General features: G+C 44.2%; 1 protein-coding gene across 2 annotated transcripts; it reads right to left on the bottom strand.

Annotated features, from left to right (window-relative positions):
• Positions 1 to 3,264: 3,264 nt before the first annotated feature.
• Positions 3,265 to 13,052, bottom strand: fbxo42 (F-box protein 42). Of its 2 annotated transcripts, none has more exons than XM_029259168.1 (10): positions 12,606 to 13,052; positions 10,393 to 10,689; positions 9,814 to 9,930; positions 9,407 to 9,541; positions 8,474 to 8,627; positions 8,271 to 8,381; positions 7,575 to 7,671; positions 5,894 to 5,950; positions 5,354 to 5,470; positions 3,265 to 5,009 (listed from the first exon to the last, which is right to left on the bottom strand). In XM_029259168.1, the coding sequence occupies exons 2-10, from the start codon at positions 10,682 to 10,684 to the stop codon at positions 3,972 to 3,974; spliced, it is 2,118 nt and encodes a 705-aa protein (XP_029115001.1). In that variant the 5' UTR covers positions 10,685 to 10,689; positions 12,606 to 13,052; the 3' UTR covers positions 3,265 to 3,971. The 2 variants fall into 2 exon arrangements, with proteins under 2 accessions (XP_029115001.1, XP_018606767.2); XM_018751251.2 differs by having other exon boundaries at positions 12,618 to 13,052.
• Between the last annotated feature and the right edge of the window lie 1,329 nt (positions 13,053 to 14,381).

Genomic DNA, 14,381 nt, shown 5'->3' with positions numbered 1-14,381 from the left:
AAGAACTAAACGAAGAGTGGAGCTGAGCAATTGCGGGAACCAAAGCTGCGGCTGGGAATAAGGTCACTTATTCACTAAATTTGGCACAAAGATAGGGTTAGGATGAAGCCAAGGGTCAGACTTGGCAACAGACTAGTTGTAAGGACAGGACCGTAGAATAGTGGGTCACCTACCCTTGAAGCTATGGTTGTGGTTACGATTAAGGTGAGGCAAAGGTTTAGGGAAAGAGAGTCACAAAAAGTTCGTTACAGAGACGGGTTATTGTGAAGGTAAAAAAAAGTTAGCATCACCCTAATAATTAGGGTAAGGCTTTAGGAGAGGGGATTTGGGCTAAGTATTGGATTAAGGTTGGGGTTACATTAATAATGAAGGTTTGGCAAGAAATTTCATCTAAACCTCTGATAGGGCTTAGATATGCTTACCCCTACAACCTGAAATTCACCTTTCCTGCTGAAAGCCTTTGCTAATATTTTTGACTCTTTCTTTATATATTTACCTTTATCTGTACATTTGTTTATGCATTTTTCTTTCAGTTTCAGCTGTCAGTTTATTCATCCTTAGGTTGCTCAGGAAAGTTTTAGACTATAAAATTGGGTTATGTACCAGGGGATCGTTTCTGTGTAAAATGGGGTTATGCACTGTAATTTTTCTGTGTATCAGTCAGTGTGTCACCCCTTGCAAAATCTTGAAATAAATCTTACTCTTCTGGAGCTCTTGACATTTCTGTAGAAGAGGGGAGGAAAAACCAAGTCATCGGAGATTCGGAGAGCCAGTGTAAATGCTATTTTTTTCTTTAACCCATTTACATCCATTCATTAGACCAAAAAGTGGGCAACATATAGCACAGCGAGTAGTGCTGCTGTCTCACAGCACCTGGGTCGTGCAAGAGGACATGGATCTGATCCCTGCTCAGTCTATGTGAAGTTTGTATGTTCTCCCTGTGTCTGTGTGGGTTTCTGCCAGGTGCTCTTGTTTCCTCCCACAGTCCAAAGACATGCTGTTCAAGTTCACCCATAGTGTGAGTCACAGAGACAGTATGTTTCACTGAGGTATGGATGAGTGACCCATTGTAAGTAGTGTATCTAGCAGTGTAAGTCTTTGGGTGCTCTGGTTTCCTCCCACACTCCAAAGACATGCTGGTCACCCATAGTGTGTGAGTGACAGAGAGAGAGAGTGTGTGTGTGTGTGTGTGTGTGTGTGTGTGTTCCACTGATGTATGGATGAGTAACCCCTTGTAAGTAGTGTATCTAGCAGTGTAAGTCACTGTGGTGAATAAGGTGTGTGGGCTGATAACACTACATAGAGTTCATTGGAAGTCGCTTTGGAGAAAAGCGCCTGCTAAATAAGTAAATTTAAGTCTGTTAGGCCACACACACAGTATTTAGTATTTCATAACACAAAAATATGCAGTAACACACTATCAAGTAATGCTGCAGTTAAGCGAAGAGATACATAACCCTATTTCCCCTGGTACATGACCCCATTTTATAGTCTAAAGAGATGCAAATCCAGAATACACAGTAGTTCTTTGTGTATTCAGTGTGGCATCCTTCCGGTTTGAACCATTTTAGGGAGAATGCTCGGGAATACAAGACACAATTTGAATTGGGGGGTGTCATGCATCTTCAGGAATGGAACTCTTGGAAACACACTCAACCTTTCTATAATGGCTTTCCATATTATGGAAAAACTGCTTCAACAGCTTAAGAAAATATGCACTGTTCCTTCATACTTGTAGTATGCATTTTTGTCCAGTCGTGGTCATTTTACTTTGAAAACAAGTATTTTATTCCCTGCCAACCATACCTTACACTCTGCAAAGCATGTAGACTCAGCTTTTTTGATTAAAAAAAAACACATTGACAGTGTCGATCAATCACAAACATTATTTAAGGTAAATATATCAGCTAAATGCCGTTCAATACAATTATTAATTGATCATTTTCTCCTATGCAAATAGCATTCACTCATTTTGTAGATGCTTTTCTCCAATGTGGCCATCAGACTACATAGTGCCTCTAACAGCATGCTTTGCAAAATTTTGCTATGATCCCTATCCGAAGCCGCATCAGTAAATACGTAATTGAGTCAAACGGCTATTACTTCCACTAGAAAGAGTTAACATTAGATCTATAATTCCAATGAATGCAAATCGAAGTAATTTTGAGAGATTCGGACGTCATTTTGCAATCTTATGATGTATGACTAATAGACCACTTGTGCCTAACATAAATATAAAAGCTGACCAAATAATTACTCCACAGCCATAGCACCACCCAGTGGAATAACATGGTGAGCCTATGGTTAAATGCTGATATGCCACTGCAAAATTAATGCATTATTGTCCTTAAAGGAAGCTACTATCCAAAGAGACCACACCCAGTGATACAGGTGAATATTTGACTGAAACAGGTTAGGTTAAGTACTTTGATCAATGGTACTACAGCAACAGTGGGGGACACTGTTCTCCTTTTTTAGGTCTCCCTTGTACGACCGATTTAAGCCGAGAACAACACCGAACTGTTGCTGTTGCTTCTGGCAGCTTGCGTGATTGTTTACAGGTGTCCAAGCACCATCGACCCCCTATCCTGCCAATCATAACTATCAATGACAACACAAACCTCTCCGCTAACAAAGATCTAGGCAGAAGAAGAATTTAAAGCAGTCGGAGGCTGTCACTTCTTGCTGACTTGTGCGCTTTAGTTCTTGTGTTTGTTTTGCCTGATTGTTTTTATACTTGCCTGTACGTTCATGTTTCTCCCTGTTCGTTTGTCTCCTGCGTTGTTCAATCGCACTTAGAGTTAACTGTGACTTGGGGAAAGGTAAAGTTGCATTACATAAACAAATTTCCTGCTAAAACATGTACCTGTATTCAGAGCACGTGACCAAAGGGCTAAGGACCCCAAGTGTGCCTGAGATGCACGCCCAATATCTTTACTAAACAAGTTACTCCAGAATTACTACAATATTTTATATTTTCAATGTAATCTCTCAACTTCTGGCTAACATGAAGTGACACCCAGGAAAATTCACCAGGGTAAGGCACTAAGCTCACTGTAAATGCTAAAGAACTCTAATACATGGGAAGGGTGTTTCCTCATTCTTCAAAAATCCACTCAGGCACCTGAAAACTAAGTACACGCAGCACTGTACCACAAATATTTACAGTACATACCTGTTCCTCAACAGTCTGGGGCTCAAGTGCTTTTCCATCAGGAAAATCTGTGTCCATCTGTTTGAGGTGCAGATAGAGCAGGAAGGAACTCCAGTTCAAAAACCTTTATTTTTAATTGCAATACTGAATTACTGAACTGCATACACCCAAACCATTAATTTCATATCCTTCTAAAATGACTTCCTTTCCATATAATATAAAATTAAACCCCCACATATCTGTACTCACCCTGATGTAGGGCACAATAGTCAGGCAAATTGGCTGGCATATACACCCAAGCACGCACGCGCGCGCACACACACACACCTCATTGTAAACAATGCTTTTTGTGTTTCATGAACAAAAAAAAAAAAAGACAAACACAGATCACTCTCTTGTCCCAGCTTTCTCAATATGTTTGAGAGAGTCAAGGAAAGCCACTGAAGTCTCAAGAAGATGAATTATTTTACTCCCACCTTGATTTCTCTTCTAAGATGGGTCAAGCTATTATTTATGTATTAAATCAATATAACAGTCCTAACATCCAGAATGCATTGAGAAAGTCCCTGGCACATTTGGGATATTTCACATTTGTACTGCATTGGTCAGAACTGGACTAATAATGAGTCTTGGCAAGGTGGAGGAGGAAGGGGCACGAGGGTGGCTGGGGAATGACATGAGAATGAGCACGGCTGCTCGAGTCCACCATGCTTGTCTTTTTGTAAGAGACACCTGCTCTGGAACACAATCGAAATGAGGCTTGGCCTATCAGAAGTTGGAGGAGACCGTTCCGACGTCATCCCTCTGTTCCTCTGCATTATCTCTTGGCACGCACAAAGTACAAGGCATTGGTTTTGGGGTAGTACTTTACATTTTGTTTCTTGTCCATCAAGCCTCCAAAAATGATCAGCTCCCCCCTGCCTTGAACCACTGTGTGGAGGCTTGTCTCTGGGGGCCCCATGACAGCAGGTGGGGCCCCTCCACTCCCATACACCTTCCACGTGACTATGCCGTTCACTTTGGCCCGAGACACATCCAGCACGTACATCTGCATGGGCTTGCAGTTGAGAGACTGGTACAGGGGTTTACCCACATTCAGGCTCTGAGGGGGGTGGTGGCCAAGGCGGCGGGCGATTGGAGGGATGGAGTGTCCATCTGCTGCAGCCCCCTGGCTGGCCTGCGGTGGGCTGGAGGACGAGGAGGTAGAGGCTAGTCCCCCTGCAGCAGCCCCCCGAGACTGTGGCAAGGATGAAGACGGCACTGAGGACGACGTAAGGGCTTTGACGGCCTCCAGCCCCCTGCGCAGTGCTGTCGGTGACACAGCCCCTGGTGGGGTGTGAGGCGAACTGGAAGGGGTGTGAAAGCCGTTAGTGTTGGCATGCTCCGAGGCAGAGGGAGGGGGGCAGTCCAAACTGTAGTCAGCCGGTACATGAGTGTGTAGGTGTATGGGGTGCGGGCGGGGGGGCGGTGAGCTGGCTTGGGCGGGACTGGTGCGGGGGGAAGGGGAGAAGCCATTGAGCAAAGGAGGCAGGGAAGGCAACGGGGGGCTGTCAGGACCACGTGAGGGTGAAAGCTGTTGGGACGGGGAGGGACTCCCATCTATGGCACTCCCTCTGGCAGAAGGACGTGGTCTCAGAGTCCCCCAGCGACCATTCACACAGGGCACTTCTTCAGCTGCGCCTAGGACCACACCTGCTGCCCCGCTCCTCACTGGGGACTGGGAGCGTAGTGGTGGCGGATCAGGACCCAGGGGAGGAGGAGTTGCGCTGATGGGGGACGGACGGGAATTTAGACTGGGACTAAGTGGGGCACGGCCACTGGGTGCCTGGGAAAACACCACCACGCATTGGCCCACCTGCAAGGAAATCAGGAATATTGAGTTAAAATGTTCACTTGTCCACCAAGTTTTCTTATTACAATTTCAGAATACAGACAGGGGATGCTTCTGTGCAGTGACCTCATCAAAATTGAGTCAAAAAGCATTACAAAAATCAAGGTGACTCAATTTATCCCTGAATCTCCAAACAAGCGACACAGATGTGACGTGCATTCTGTGCTCTGAGCACACCGTGTGTCATGGCACTGCGCCGCATCTCCTGAACTGTTTAAGTCACAAAGAGTATTACATGCGGTTCTCATGCTAAGTGAACCCTGGGCCTTGTGACACTGAACCACAGAGCAAGGACTGAGCTGACACACCCTACAGGCCGGGTGACACCATAGTTCCGGAGCCCCGTGATCGTCATTCTCCACCCGCAGCTGCTGCCATGACCACACAGGGGCGCCCATGTGCAGGAGCCAGGCATCCTTCAAGAGCTGCAAAGGTAAGCAGATGGAAAAAACAGCAAAGTTTAAAAATAAATAAATAAATAAATAAATAAATAAATAATAATAATACACACACACACACACACACACACACACACACACACACACACACACACACACACACACATTTTCTGAACCGCTTGTCCCATATGGGGTTGCGGGGAACCGGAGCCTACCCGGCAATAAAATAAAATGAACAAACCTAATGATTATAGCTGCCGTAATCATATACACCAAAAATGCGCACACAGCATACCCTCACCGAGGCTGTTACATGAACACAGAAACACACAAAGATTATGATGAAACACATCGACACAAACAGATTGTGTTACATACTATCTCTCTCTCTCACACACACACACACACACACACACACACACACACACACACACACTAGAGGGCACTCACAGCATTGGGGCCTCCACAGCCTCCCAGGATCAACAGAGTTTCATCGTCAATCACAATCTACAAGGGAGAAAGGGACCTCATAAACACAGGCACTATCCAGTCACACAGTCTCGAGTAACTCAAAATGAAGGTCAACCCTGTGAAATACAAAGGTCTAAATTCTGATATGTAAGACACAATTTTTTTTGTTGTTTGTTTTTAACTGAGCTTTTTAATACATTCATGTAAGCAGTAGCGTAAAACCATACTTACACTTGGAAAGTAAAAAGTATTCAATAGGAGTTCAGAAAACGCTAAGACCATATGATATTAGTTCCATGTAAAACAAACAGTTGTGTTCCTGAACAGTAAAATAAAAGGAATATTAGGTAACTTCTTCCTTTTCCCAGTATTTTCGGTATGGTATGGACATGTTAAGAGGCACATCTTGCTGTGATCCAGGTTTGAAATCCATCTCTGTCTGAGATTTGCCTTCACAAAATTTTCTAGGATGTTGACCGCCGTGAAATTACTCGTTTCGTTATCTTTTGAACTAACTTTTCAATATACTGTCCACCAAACATGCAAAACTTTTGTAGGAAGGAAGCTCTCATTTCATTTAAAATGTACAAAGTGAAATCTACCACGAGAGCTTAAGTGTTTTGCAAACTCTCACTCACACACACACACACACACACACAATGCCTATAACCGCTTGTCCTGAGTGGGGTCACAGCAAACTGGAGCCTAACCTGGCAACACAGGGCGCAAGGCTGGAGAGGGAGGGCACACACCCCAGAGGGGACGTCAGTCCGTCGCAAGACACCCCAAGCAGGACTCGAACCATGCAGCAACACATCATCAGTAGGGTAAAACTAACCTGCCTCACAACGGTCTAAACGCGGCTCACGTTCCCTATTAGAGGGTGAACAATCCAATGCTTGGTGAATTCTGCTTCACAATGATAATAGCAGACATCAAAGAATCAAAAAGTGATGTCGCTATGAACACTTCGCCGCCATAAGCCAGTTATCTGTGTAGTAACTTTTCTGACACCTCCTGCTTGAAATCCAAAAAGCCAAACGGATCGTGAGGCCCCGCTTTCACGGTCTGTACCCATCCTGAAAATCAAGATCAAGCAAGTTTTTGCACTTCTGCTCGACGGGAGGTTTGTGTAATCCCCGAATTTGCAAGCTGAGTTCGTTTTGCAAACTGCTACTTGTTAATGCACAACTATTCTGGCATCATAACTCTTCTTACTTTCATTATATATTTCAGTGGTGCAGCAGAGTAGTACTGTGCCTCGCAGCTCCTGGTTTCAAAACCAGCTGCCTGTGCAAAATGTGTGTTCTCTCTGTGTTGATCAGTGTTTCCTCCCACAGTCCAAAAACGTGTACTGAAGAATGCAATGGTATAACACTTCCCTACCCACCCCACCTGTGAAAACCACACAAGCAGTTGCTGTGAATTAACCGAGTTGATGGAACTTACTCTACTGTACTTTTATACAGGTCTCGTTTATACTTGCACTGCTCAGTAGAAAGAGTTTGATCTCAGATGAGGGTTCTCAAGCATCTGCCACTAATGGGGCAAAAACTTTCAACCAGGATAAACGCAGCAGCCTAATCACACATATTTTATTGTGCCAGTGTGCTGCAGAAGCAGCAGAAAAGTGCACTACTGAATCAGGTGCAATGCTCACCTGAGACTGACCGCCTCGGGGGTGGGGCAATGGGCCAGAGATGGATGGTTTAGACCAGCACCAGTGTTCAAGATCCAGCACCCAGACTTCATTACTCCTGAAAAACATGAAGAAGCAAGAAACACAACTACAAAGAAAGTCTTGCGAAACATTTAATCACAAGAACTCCCTAGATTCTCAGAATACTTTAGCTGGTGTTTGGAATTACAGCTCTATAAATGAACCTTCTGCTTTGGCTACTGATAAGTTATTTTATATATTGAAGCACACCGGGGCGGTCTGAAGCGGGGGGCGAAGCCGGGGACAAAACGACAGCAGCTGAACCTAATCGATGCCTCTATTTCTTTCCCCGTCTCGACCAGTGAGGGGAGGGAGTGACTGAGGAGCTGACGCCGGAGACGACCCGAGATGTCAGAGAGAGAGAGAGAGCATGATCCCGATTACACCCCCCCCCGAGATACCAGTTCCCTGTGGTCCCGTTCCTCCCCTTCCCCTTTTTGTCTGCTGACCCTCAGAACGTTGAATAAAACCCGCCCTCTCTAGCAACCCTGGCGACTATGCCAGTGCTTCTTTCTTACATATATATTTTACAAAACCTCACATCAATTAGGCATTGGAAATATTCATTATAGATCTGAAGACAAAAGCCTTAAAATTAAAGTTTTAAAAATTCGACTGTTCAAAGGTGAACCGTACATCTGCCGTGCTCCCAGGGATCCTCCAAACACTACCATCTTGCTGCCAATGACTGAGGAGGAGTGCCCTGCCATCGGTGGGGGCCCGTGAGTGGTCACAATGCAATTCCACCTGCAAGGACAGCAGAGAAAGGACTACATTCCAAGGGCAGCAGTGACACATAAGCAACTCTCCACTGGTCCTGAACCATCTCTTTCACTCACCAATTCTTAGAGGGGGAGTAAGTGTGGATTTCATCAAAAAACCTCTCTGGCTGGTGAAGAGGGTACGGGCTGGGTCGGGTCCAGCCTCCAAAGAGAACAAGCAGATCTTTGTACATCACCAAGGTCGCCCCAGCCTTAGGTGAAGGATATGAGCCTGAAAAGCAACAAGGGCACTAAATACATACATTAGGGGAGATGTCTTCTCCATCTGAATGTGTCAAACTGATAGAACAACAGGCTTTAATACAGCATTAAAGAATTCCATAACAAAGAACTAAGAAAATTAACACAATACCAGATTTTTACTATGACAATTTATAATCATTTCTTATTCATCTGCTATCTTGGCCCAAAGCAACTTAAAAATATTAGCACTTATTAATTTAGCTGACACTTTCCTCCAGAGTGACTTAAAATACAAGGTATGTATGAGATGTTTGCAATTATTTATACAGCTGTTCGATTGTGCTGTATCAATTCAGTGTACATAATTCTCTCATGGGTATTACAGAAAGAGACTGAATTTTTACCAGGGTCACTTAATTGCAAGGCAACAATTCTAACATCTATGCTGCCCATTGCCCTAAGCTACCTTTAATATTTAAAATTATGTACTGACAAATACAGAAGAACTTTAAGAAACAGACTGATCTGGATTCTAACCCACATCCAAAGCCATAATGCACAATGGCTACCCAGTGACATCATTTTCTACAGAAGTCCAGTAAGACTGTGGCTCCTTAGTTATAAAAAAAAAAAAAAAAAAAAAAAAAATGTCCCATTCATCAAATACAGCTGTTACGCTGTCAAAGGGTGGGCTATCGCTTTTATTTACTCAAAAATGGCTCTCTCGCAATAACCTACCATACACAAAGGATAACAAACAAGTTGCTGGGAAATGCATCATTAAAACAAGCAAGGGTGAGAGTGTACCTGAGGCCAAAGGTCGGATCCATTCCTTGCTGTTGAGATCAAGCCTCCAAAGGTCATTAAATGCAGCATTGCAGCTGCTCTGGGTACAGCCACCAAACACGTACATGGACTGGTTCAAATCATAGTAACACGCACCTAAAGTAGAGACACATCACATGTATTGCAACATTTCATAAGGTAAATTTAACTGAAGTTATGCAGGTTTTAGATACTGTTAGTGACACTACTGACTGATAAGACTTAAGAACAAACTGCTTTGCCTATTCTAAATAACATTAAGTGAGCATGCAAAGACCCCTGTGGTCAGAGGAGAACAAAAAAGGTTACAGAAGTCTGGAAAAACTGAAGGAATGGAGCAAGTGAAGGATGAACTTGACAACTACTGGAGGAAAAAAGAAATAACTGACTGTGAGAGAAGCGCTGTGTAATAGGAGTGCCTGGATAGGGGTATGTACGGCTCTCCCACTGGATGCTGCCCTCTTGAACAGCCCTCAGGAAACCATGGTAACACTGGTGCGCCACACCTGGGAAGGAGATTGACAGCCCATAAAATTTGCTCTTGCTTTACATAGTACACAGGGAGGCACAAATATGTTGAAAATCAATTCCTGCAACCTCTTTCACTGAAGGTACACATCAAAGGAATATGCCATAGTGAATATTAAACAGTATTTCTATATTTAGATACCTTTATGTGAAGTTATTTGCATCTTCTGTTAAAGTCACCAAATTACAAACGATACAATAAGGAAGCCTGAAAACCTTTGCCAATTTCAGGCACATTTACATCTGTGTAGGCAGCAGATAGAAACTGCATTTTCAGGGTAACACCCAAGGCAGAACATTCTGCATCTTTGATTAAGGTAATGCAACTTATATAGAGTTATAAGGTGGAAAACATCAAACTTTGAAATCATGGTTGTTCCTTTTGGCAAAAGCTTATGCTACCAAAATAAAGATCACATGTAGGCAGTGAAAGGACCTACCTTTGATGAGCCGGTACCACTGTTTGCAGACTAGGGCAGCAGTCTTGTGCTCCTGGTAAGGGGAGAGGAAAGACAGAATGTGCTCCAGAACTTCTTCTGGAAGCTCCCCCATGGCCCTGTCAAGTGGCACCTCCGCTTTGTCTGTCTTCTCCCCATCGATAGCTGTGCTGTCCTTCCCAGAGTCAAGTTCCACCTCTCCCTGTTCTGCAGGAGCCTGTTCTGGCACTTCTCCACCCTCCTCAGTCTCCATAGCAATGAGGCTGTCATCCTCACTGTCTGAGGAGCAGGACATGCTGCCTTGTGTGTGCAGAAAAAGAATAAAAAGTCATATAAAAATAAATGTCAGGGACAAAATTTTTCGAAGGGGAAATTACACACACTCAGCTGTATAAGCTTAACGCTCGTTAGATTCTTACATTTATTCAATATCCACAACTTTGTTTGTAACCATAAACTGGCAAAACCATTTACACTGTCATGCCTGCGAAAGTGTATTGGCATCTGCATTAGCAAACTGTGTGAAAAAGATCACAGAAAGCAGCTGGTAGCACAGTGGTTTGAACTATTGCCTGTGGCTTCGAAGGTTGCCGGTTACATTTCTTCATTTAGCTGACGCTTTTCTCCAAAGCAACTTAAAATGTTAAGGTTACAATTCTTATATGCTTACAATCATTTACCCATTTATACTGCTGGGTAATTTACTGGAGCAATTTTAGGGTAAGTACCTTGCTCAAGGGTACTACAGCCGGAGGTGGGGATCAAACCTACGACCTTTAGGTCCAACGACAGTAGCTCTAACCACTACGCTACCAGCTGTCCCAAAAATCATTGTAAAGCTGACCATCCAACATTATATTTTGAATTGGATGAAGGCATCTGACACTATTAAGCACTGAAGATCTAGTACAACATTTCTTCTTTACATTATTCATTTAGCTGACGCTTTTCTCCAAAGTGACTTACAACGCTAAGGTCACAGTTGCTTACAATCATTTACCCATTTAAAGAGCTGAGTAATTTTTTTACTGGAGCAATTTAGGGTAAGTACCTTGCTCAAGGGTACTACAGCCAGAGGTGGGGATTGAACCTGTGACTTTTGAGCCCCAAGGCAGCAGTTCTAACCACTACACGACCAGCTGTCCCCAGTTCAATTCTCACCTACTGCTGTAGTATCCTTGAGCAAGGTACTTACCTTAAATTGTGCCAGTAAAAATTACCCAGCTGTATAAATAATTGTAAGTAGCCTAACACTGTAAGATGCTTTGGAGAAACGTGTTAGCTAAATGAAAATATGCATAAAGCCTCAGAGTAATAAGATGTGAATACTGGTAAAGGGAGCAGCGAGGGCTGGTCAGCCTGCAAGTTTCACTACGGTGACATAACTGTCACCCTATCCCCTGACAAGCGAGCACGGTTTTTGTTTATGCATTTGATCTGCACGTCGGCCGTGCGGTTTATTATTGCACGCGGTACAGCATATCCTTTTCTCCCCCTTCCACATCTCAGCAGCTCTCAACAATCTTCAGTTACAGATGCCGTTTATTGCTGCACTTTCTGGAAAAAGGTATTTTTGGAAGTAAGCTATAATGTCGTCCCACATTCTTCTGAATTTATTTACTGCAAATAATGCTGTTACTGTAACTATTCATTGCCAGTTCAAGCATGACATTTAAAAATACTTTACTTTTATGCCTCTGGGTACATAATCAGATGCTACCATTAAAAATAGACAATGCCTGGATGGATAGCGTGAGATTTGTAAACATGGCAAGACAAGCTCACAAAATAACAATGAGACAATATAAACTGTGTGTCAGATGTGCAGCTAGAAGATGTGGCTGCACATGGATGGATTACCATAGTTAATGTCGAGCTGTCACAATTATTACTGTACAGTGTAAACCCAAAATCCTCAGCCAGGCAAAGTGTTAGGCAATAAATATTACAGTTATTACCCCACTTACAACAAGTATCCTACTAGTTAGTCCGGTGTCGACAGGTGAGGAGGAGTAGAATCTCAACTTAGAAGGGATCTTCAGCAGTAGTGGAATTTTTGAACCGAGAACCTTCAGGCTGCAAGGCGAAAAACCCGAACCCTGACACACAGTTGCTTCTTTAGGTATATCAAACCATGTTGTTTTTGGTTTAGTTACAGGCGCTCGCTAGCTCGCGCTCGCTCTCTCTCTCTCTCTCTCTCACTCACTCACTCACACCTCAGCTGATACCTTCAGTCCAGCTCTGACTCCCGCCGTTCTCTGCTCCTTCAGAGACAGTTCTCCCAAGTCGGTCCTCAGCAAGCTGCAAGGGCTAATCTTGCGGTTGGTTTTTTACAGCACCACCCAGACACCCCACCTACCCGCTTCGAACCTGAACCGCCATGTACCAGCCTGCCGGTAAGGCGGAGCTGCCAGCTGCGGACAGCGCTAGCTACAGGCTAGTTACGTACGTCCCTCTCGAAGTCCTCTCTCTCTCCGTGGTTTTCTCTAGCCTTTGTGTCGCCCCCTCTTTATCCACCTTTTCCCTTCACTCCAAGTTTGCTGTTTTTTCTCCGCCCTCCCCGCTACTGTTTTAATTTCTGCGTTGAATCTCCATATTGCACACATTCGCCATCTTCCTCACAGGCAACATCACAACTTCGTCAGGCTGCGGGGGCGCGCACGCAAATGGGCAGGGCTACGGCGAGTGTCGCGTCCGCTCGGGACGTACGAGTCGGTGTTTGCGCGCCTCAGTCGCTGCGCTGTTGCTGCGCAGGGCGTGTCCTGAAACGTGTGAACTTCGACGGAAATCGGAAAGTTATGACAATCGGTTAGAGACTCACATGCCCGAGGAGCTATGAACTTGAAGTACCTGTTGGCAGCTTGGTTGTTGTTTTTAAAACAAAGAAACACACGGTTTGGCGGTTTAAATGACCAGTTCATACGCAGAGGGTTTCCACTTAAGGACAAGGAATCAGTTGTAATACAATGCTAGAAGACACATGCGTAACGAAGTGAGCCTCAACATCAAGGTTCAAACAAGCCTAGCAGCTTCAACTGTAATAAAATATATTTAAAAAAAAAAAATTCCCCACTGGCCCCTTTACGGGCGGTCTTACTCCTTCAAGCTTGGGTCCTCTACCAGAGGCCTGGGAGCTTGAGGGTTCTGCGCAGTATCTTAGCTGTTCCTAGGACCGCGCTCTTCTGGACAGAGATCTCGGATGTTGCTCCCGGGATCTGCTGGAGCCACTCTCCCAGCTTAGGGGTCACAGCCCCAAGTGTTCCGATTACCAATGAAATATTTAAAAATTAAAAATCAGACACATTTTGCATATGAACGTCCTGTTCGTATTTGATTTTCAGCTGGGCAATTTAGATAAAGTATATGATGTGTTTCAATACACAGACAGCTTTTAGTTTTCAGCTGAATAAGAGTACCCTGGCCAGCATAGTAAACTGAATAAGACCGTTACCCTTCAATGGACAGAGCGGTACATTTGCTGAACGAGATCGGGGTGGATCTCCTGATACCCCTCACACACACACACGTCTGATACCCTGGCATTCATTCCAATACCCCTCACACACACATCTATCTGATACCCTGATATTCATCTCACTTCCCCTCACACACACATCTGATACCCTGACACACTCACTTCTGACTGCCTTCACACAGCAGTTTGATACCCCTCACACAGTGTTCTGATAACCCCAACACAGACACTCTAATACTCTTCACACAACACTGTGATAACCCCCACAAATCTGCTCTAATTCCCATCACATACCCACTCCAGTAGCCCTCATTGATCACTCTACTATGCTCATGCACCCACTCTGGTACCCCTAGCACACCCAAAAGGGAAAAAATCCAGAAGGATTATGAAATAAAATCGTTGCGTTTTACTTTCTGTAGCTTATAAAATGGACAGGATTTAAGACGATGAATGATAATCATTTGACTTAAATATACATAAATGTACAGCTATTTCCTCATGACACTGGTGCTAC

Source organism: Scleropages formosus, chromosome 2, assembly GCF_900964775.1.
Source record: "Scleropages formosus chromosome 2, fSclFor1.1, whole genome shotgun sequence".
NCBI classification, from domain to species: Eukaryota; Metazoa; Chordata; class Actinopteri; order Osteoglossiformes; family Osteoglossidae; genus Scleropages; species Scleropages formosus.
The sequence above is the reverse complement of the archived record's forward strand: the minus strand, read 5'-3'. Positions and strand labels throughout refer to the sequence as shown.

Coding starts and splice junctions, on each gene's coding strand:
- fbxo42 (XM_029259168.1), bottom strand. CDS start 10,684: ATGTCCTGCTCCTCAGACAGTGAGGATGACAGCCTCATTGCTATGGAG. Junction 5,951..7,574: donor CCCGAGGCGGTCAGTCTCAG/GTGAGCATTGCA, acceptor TCTCCCTTGTAG/ATTGTGATTGACGATGAAAC. Junction 5,471..5,893: donor GCTGTGGAGGCCCCAATGCT/GTGAGTGCCCTC, acceptor TTACCTTTGCAG/CTCTTGAAGGATGCCTGGCT.